Here is a 7,125-nt window from a genome sequence, read left to right as displayed (position 1 = left end):
CTCATTTTCATTTCTCCTCCCGGCCCCTCCGCTGTGCCGTCCCTTCCGCCGCACGCCTCGCGCTCTCGTTCCGTGCAGACCTCAGCAGGGAGGGACCGCAGCGCCTGTGGTGACCGGCTGAACGCAGGCGCCGCCTGACCTGCCCCCGCCCGGGAAGGCGGCGGCTAAAATGCCAGCGGCCGCGGTGCCGCGCCGAGCAGCTCGCCAAGCAGGTAGTAATTGGCACCAAGCGCACAGCCACGAAACCCGCCGTCCCCGAGCCCGGCCGAGGGCCGCCCTCCCAGCACCTTCCCTGTCGTGCTGGCTCTCGCCTGGGCGGACGGCCATTTGCCTCCGTGCCCTCCGTCCCTCGCAAGCTTTTTATTTACCTAGATGGAATAAAATTAATAAAATTACGATGCCCTGCTGGGCACTTTTTCCGCTTGCATCATTCCCTGGATGGCAGGGTGGGGCACCCAGTCTGTGGGGGGTGCAGTTTGGGGAGAAGCACCCTTTGTCAACACTGCACGGCCTGGAGCTCTGGGCTGGGCCAAACTCACCCCCATCGTGGCTGTCACGTCAGGGTCCAGGGCACGTACGGCTTGTTAGCTAACATGTGACCAAAGGGACCTCTGACGCCCGCCAAACAGCCCGTCTGGGAGTTCACAGTGCAGCTGGAGAAGGGTGGCGACACTGTGTCCCTGCTGTGGTGCCCACAGCTCCCTTCCTGCCAGCCATGACCGCGGTGACTCCGGGTAAGTGGTGTCCCCAGAGCGCTGTGAGGCGGGGCCACCCCCAGGCGGCTCCCTGCGTGGTGCGTGCCTGTCGGCCTCCCCCGCGTGAGCCCGCACGGGCTGCCCTGGGCCTGACGCCTCGGGTGGGCCCTCCACGGGGATGGACCACTGGGCCACCAGGCCCCAGCTCCGCCTGGCACAGCCTCGTGTGTCGTGCGGCCCTGTGAGGCCGGGCGGGAGCCACAGTCTGACAACCTCGGTTTTACAGAGGGAGGTGGAATGGATCAAGTCAACCACTGAAGACGTCCAGATCAAAGGCTGGTCCGCGGGGACGGGACGCGCTGTGGCAGACCTATGGTGGTGGCCGAGGAATCTCGGTCAGCTGTGCTGACCCACTGTTAGGCCACATGCAAGAGGCTGAACAGCCGATCTCGGCCTCGGCGACTTCAGAAAGCAGCCCAGGAGGCAACGGTTCAGGGCAGGGGTCCGGGAACAGGACAGAGGTCTGGGGACAGGGCAGGGGTCCGGGAACAGGGCCAGTCCCGAGGGAGAGTCCCAGGGCTCTGCCGCGGGCCAGGCACACACTCCCCCGCCCCCCACCTGACCCATATGCTGGCAGGACCGGACATTTCTGAGCAGGGCAGGGCAGGGCAGGGCTCGGCTGGACAGGGCAGGGAGGCCGTGCGCCCCTGTTTTGCTGGGCTCTGCCCATGACCGAGGGTCACAAAGGGCCTGCAGCCTGCGGGACGGCACCAGGCCACTCCCAGAAATACCCGTAGCCCCAGACCCCTGGACTTCAATCTTCACCTGGCCCTGACCACCACACTGGACACTCCTGTGCACACTGCCTGTCTCTCCCTGTGTGGGGGCGTGGTCACGAGGAGACCTGTGTCCCCCACTGGTACATCCCATGTGTGGGGTACACGCGCAGGGTGGACGTGGGCGCCACGGCCGGGCTGAAACCTATGGCCAGGCCACTGGGAGCAGAGTTCAGCCCCCTCTCAGCAGACACGAGCTTCTCTCCTCGGTTCGGATAAAGCTCTTCCCGCGAATTTGTTATAAGGAAGCTCCTCAAAGTAAGCACTTCTGTCTGCAGGTTACACTCATTTCCGTTTACGTTTCCCATACCAACGAACCTCAAGAACCAAATAGCGCGCAGGGCGCCCCAGCCCCCTGCCCGCCAGCCCCTCGCGGGAAGCGGGGCGGGTCCTCACTGCCCCCGGCTCTCCTGGCCAAGCCACTCTCCTCGACTTCAGTTTCCCTCCCCGCTACTTTTCCGTGTCAGAGCCGCTGGCACAGGTGGACAGTGTCCAGCCAGATGAAGAGCAGCAGGGCTGGCGGCTGAAGTCACTCAGTGACGCACCACAAGCCACGCCACCTGTCAGCAACGCCGCCCACTCCGTCCCCCCCGGCGGACAGGCTACCCGTCCGGCCCCGGGCCAGGTTTTGCGTCCCCGAAGCGCAGCTTTGCTGTAGAGGGGTTCCCATTTCCACACAGCCGAGGTTCGGTGACTGCAGCTGACAGATAAGCTGCGGTAACAGGGGCCTACGATGTCCCCTCTGGCCACCGAACACACCGAGGGCAGAGGCAGGGGCGTGCCTGAGTGTGCGGAGCCCCGCCAGACCAGCCGTGACGCGGGACACGCTCGGAAGGGGGCGGCCGGGCGGCACCGTCGGGCGTCCCCACCAAGCTGCCCGGCCGACGCGCTACCTGCACGCTGGGGTGTCCTCCGGCTGACGCCTTCACGGCCCCCCGGCTGCCCTCCGTCTCGTAGTGGGCTCGGTGGTGCGACTTCGGCTGCACCTCGATCCTCAGCTCGTAGGGTCCCGAGTGCGACGGCAGCTGCCAGTCCAGAGCAGGCAGGGTCGGGCTGGAAGGAGGCAGAGCGTTAGACGTGAGCGCAGGCCACCCAACGCCTGCGCCCCCACTGCGAGGGCCGGTCTTGCCGGGAGCCACTCGGAAGTCTCCAGAGCCGGCGTCTACGTGACCGCGTGCGGCTAGGGCCTGGCCATCTCCGCGATGTGGCCGAGGGAGACACTTTCCACACGCGCCTTACACGGCAGGCCCCCATCAATTACGTAACCTCCATAAGATTGAGGCAGGGTGCAGCACTAATCAAAGATCTTTCTGGAATCACGGAGGGTTGTGCCAGGTCTGAGACCTCGCGAGCCTGATTCTCCCTCCCCCACACCACCCTCTGGGGGTGGTGGCCCCAAACCCCATGACTCGTGCAGACCAACGGGACAGCCTGCCCAGTGGGGACCGAGAGAACAGCTGTGCAGCCAGGAGGGTTCTCTGCGAGCTTGTTTGTTACTTAATGTCACCCAGAGGTGACACTAAGTTTTGGCACTGGCGAGGGGTAAGGGCGAGAGCGTGGCGCGTGTCCCCAGAACCCAGGGCACTGCATGTAGACACAACAGCCCATTCTGTAGGTGAGGGACTGGGCCTTGCAAGGTGGGCCAGGTGCCCGAAGCCAGGTCTGCACGACCTCAAGGGCCCCTCCTACCCCCGCAGGACGTGCTGTGGGGTCCCGACAGAAAAGAGCCACACTGCCCGTGCCGACCCCTGGTGAGCCAGCAGCTGCACGCACTTCCCCTCGGCAAACCCGAGACGTGTAAGCACGAGGAGGCTGCGCCCCAGTCAGAACCTCCAGATCATAATGGGACCCCCACAGATACGGGCCAGCAGCCAGTGGCTGGAGGGCGCGGCCGTGGGAGTGGGGCCAAAGACAGCCTCTCAGCACAGGGACGGCTCCCACGTGGGGGGCTCATGGGGGACAGTCTCCCACAGCCCTCAGCCCTCTGCTCTGAAAGCGGTCCTATGTAGGGCCACCTCAAGCCCGGGGCCTCCCTCCCTCCCTCTGTGCCTCTGCCTGGTGGCTTCGCTTAAAGCCCTCCATGCTGGGGGTCCCCAACCCCCAGGCTGCAGGCCGGTCCCGGTCCCTGGCCTGTCAGGAATGGGCCACCGAGCAGGAGGGGAGTGGTGGGCTAATGAGTAAAGCTTCATCTGTGTTTGCAGCCGCTCCCCAGCGCCAGCATCACCGCCTCAGCTCCGCCTCAGATCAGCAGGCACTAGATTCTCACGGGACCACCAGTCCCTGGGGCCAAAAAGATTGGCGACCACTGCTCTTTGCCACCAACCTACGACCCAACAGACATGAGCGTGATGGAGGAGGACGCCCCTCAGAGTCCACATGACGCCAGTGGCCACCATGCTTCTCACCCAGCACAACCTCTGTCACCACTAGAGAAGTTCAACCCTATAACTTGAGCAATAAACGTGGAACAAACACGCTCGAGCCTGAGAATGAGAAAATGCGAAGTCGCGGGGCTGGGCATGTGTGCCAGCCACCGTCAGATGCAGTGCCACCTCTGAGCGACACGACACAGCAGCCGGGCGAGAGCTCCTGACCAGAGAAGCGCCATGATGCGTGTGGCAGCCTCACGGGCTGAGGCCGGCAGAGGCATTTCCTGCCTGAGGTTAGCAGCGTCACTGCTCTGTTTCCGGCAACTCTGCCAGGAGGAAGGAGCGGCCGCTGCCCGCTGGGCCGCCCACAGGGGCCGGGGCGGGGGACGGGGCCGCTGGGCCGACACATGACCACCACTTCATGGAGTCCGCCCCGGCCCCCAGACAGATGGCACCAGCAAGTGCCGCCAAGACCCCAAGATCCCGAGACCCTGCTGCCAGTGGCCGGGCCTCTGTCGACAGCACCCACTGTGCTACCCTTCGTTACACGTAAACTGTTGACCTGACTAATAAGACATCTTTCACTACAAACAGAAAAAGAAGCAAATAAAAAGTTAGGTCCCTCTGACTCCCAGGAAATTAAAAGAGAGAGAGAGAGAGAGAGACAGAGAGAGACAGAGATGGAGCGGAGGAAAACCCTGCCCCTCGGCTCAGGACAGAAGGGCGCCCTGCACCCAAATGTCACAGGGTAAATCGTGGGACAATCTGCTCGTGAATCCTTGGTGGAGTCAGCGACACACTGTGCATAGCTGAAAGTCAGAATGGCTCACAAAATAAATATTATAACATAAACAATTAAAATTATGGTCTGGGGCTGGAAATTTTCAGCACGAATTCCCAAGGTCCACGGCAAGTGCAAATTTGTCTGATTCAGAGAAAGGGCCTAGGCCTGGAGGAGAGTGGCCAGACACAGCTGCCCTCTTCCTGCCCTGGTCCCCACCCACCTGCAGGGTCCCTGCCTCAGCCGCATCGCCCGCTCCACCGGCAGAATACAATAGACGATCCCACGCCTCAAACTCACCTTCCGCTCAACTCACTTTTTAAAAAGTTGCACTCAATGCAACTAGGAAAACAGGTGGCTGAGTTCGCATCTAAGGCCCCCCGGATCTGCACAAACAGAAGCTACGCTGTTGTCTACTTACCCACAGGGTGTGCGTCTCAAATCGCCCAGAGGAATGACGTCTGGGATTCGGTGTGCGTCTGAAAGCGTTTTTATATAAAAAGGTGTATATCTTTTTTGTTTGTTTGTTCTACGCCTACAGCACCTGGTCTTCCTAGGTGGTCTCCCATCCAAGTACTAACCAGGCCTGACCCTGCTTAGCTTCCGAGATCAGACGGGATCGGGCGTGTTCAGGGTGGCGTGGCCGTAGACTGAAAGGTGTATCTCTTAATGAAATAAAATATGTAACATGATACTCCGGCTTTTTCACAGTTTAACGATCACGTTTTCAGTGCCTCAGTGTGTTGGTCAGGGACAGTTTCATCACAGCCTCACACTGTCCCATGAGAACTGGTCAGCACTCTCCCCACTGGCTTCCGGGTGTCCCCAGCTCACTGCTCTTATCAATACCGAAGACGCGCAAGTCCAGGCTGGCGGTCCTGGCCACCTTTCCGCTTGTTCCCTTGGCACAGGTCACAGTCTCATCAAAGAGCATGAACATCTGATGCTCAGGACACACCTCCAGACGCCCCAGGTGCTCACGGGGCTGTCTGGTGACAGGTGACACTCATGCTGCGCCATAGGCCAGCACCAGGCCAGCTGTGCTGTAACCCTGACCACACCCACTCCGGGGGGCATCTAAGCTGCACTGTCCTGTAACCACGACGACGTGCCAAGAGCGTCGCACGTTAACGAGGAGTGTGGGCTCGTGCAAACCTCCAGACCACTGCGTGGCTGGGTTCTCACATGCGTTTTACTGGAATTAGTGTAGCCTCTGGCCCCATCCCGTCAGAGAGCCTGCTCCTTCAGGGCCTGCGAAGGTGGCTCCAGAGTGACGGTCACTGTCCTTACTGAATACCGTCAGCCAGGCGAACGGCGCTCATGACCCCCAGGCATGAGGCGAGACCCAGCGAGTTCGGTCATAAACAGTGGGACGTGGTCTGTGCCCATCACACAATGGGCAGCTTCTCAAACACGGCACAGGGACCACGCACACGCAGTCGCGCCCCCGAACGGTCCTGCGGGCGGACGGGAGTCTGTGGCCCAAGGCCGAGCCCGCAGAACCTGGCGACTTCCAGCGGTCCACACGTCGTTCCCGAATCCTTGCAAAGTTCTCGCTTGCGAAGTGAGGGTGCCAATGGGCACTGAGCCGCGGGAGGGTCCGTCGGGGGCTGAGGAGGGGCTGGGGGGGTGGCCAGCCCGGCACCGGGTTGGGCCCCTCCAGCTCCACAGCTGGGCCACCTGTCGGCTGCAGTGACTGCAGAATGTGTCACCAGTGGGGACTGGGGCTGAAGGGGACATGGATGTCTCTGCAACTTTCTGAATTCTCAAAACAAAAAAGTTTTAGAAGCTTGTCATTGTGCCTGGTACACGGGAATCCAGACCATCACCTGCTACCAGATCACCACCTCCCAGACGAGGCTGGCAAGCTGCTGCCACACACAGCCCCGCACCCCACACCAGTCCGCGCTAAGCCTCGCTGTTTCCTTCACGTGACTGTCACCGCCACCCGCCGGGGCACAGGTGGCACCGGGTGGAGGATGGGCACCATGGCCGTGGCCTCCGCGGGCCGCCGGGGGCCCGGATGGTCTGTGGTCACACAGCAGCATGGCTCCAGCTTTGCTGTTTGCCAGGGAGTTCGCCAGCCCTGCTGCCCTCGCTGGGGGACGCCGCGTGTCACAGCACAAGTGAAGCGAGTCACCTCTTCGCTCTGCGCTGTGTGTGGATGAGGCCTCCCCGGGCGGAAAAAGATGCCCCCGCACTCCCGGTCTGAATCACCTGCCCCGGGCTGCTGCAGACCGCCCATTTCCCACGAGAAAGCCTCATTGTTTACCGAGCTCTGTGTGTCCTTCACATAGGAAAGCTGTGAAGAGTTTTTCTCAAGCTTCCTTCCAGCACCGAGGCCACCCACACGCTGACCCAAAGCACAGGAGAAATCGGGTTTCCTCGGCCAAGGTCCACGCTGTCGGGCTCGCGGTCAGCCGCTCCCTCCGGCCACTCGGGGA

At 61.9% G+C, this 7,125-nt stretch overlaps 1 protein-coding gene and 1 non-coding gene across 2 annotated transcripts in view; both read right to left on the bottom strand.

The window, feature by feature from the left end:
- Positions 1 to 7,125, bottom strand: part of NFATC1 (nuclear factor of activated T cells 1) — a 102,390-nt gene that overhangs the window by 79,109 nt on the left and 16,156 nt on the right. Inside the window, exon 3 of the mRNA XM_023521126.1 lies at positions 2,425 to 2,584. Within this exon, the coding sequence (XP_023376894.1) occupies positions 2,425 to 2,584 (160 nt within the window). The remainder of the gene's footprint in view (positions 1 to 2,424; positions 2,585 to 7,125) is intronic.
- Positions 5,214 to 5,332, bottom strand: LOC111729982. The gene has a single exon (XR_002776496.1). It is a non-coding gene; the product is annotated as a 5S ribosomal RNA (ribosomal RNA).

This window comes from Pteropus vampyrus, unplaced genomic scaffold (genome assembly GCF_000151845.1).
Source record: "Pteropus vampyrus isolate Shadow unplaced genomic scaffold, Pvam_2.0 Scaffold295, whole genome shotgun sequence".
Classification (NCBI taxonomy): Eukaryota; Metazoa; Chordata; class Mammalia; order Chiroptera; family Pteropodidae; genus Pteropus; species Pteropus vampyrus.
The sequence above is the reverse complement of the archived record's forward strand: the minus strand, read 5'-3'. Positions and strand labels throughout refer to the sequence as shown.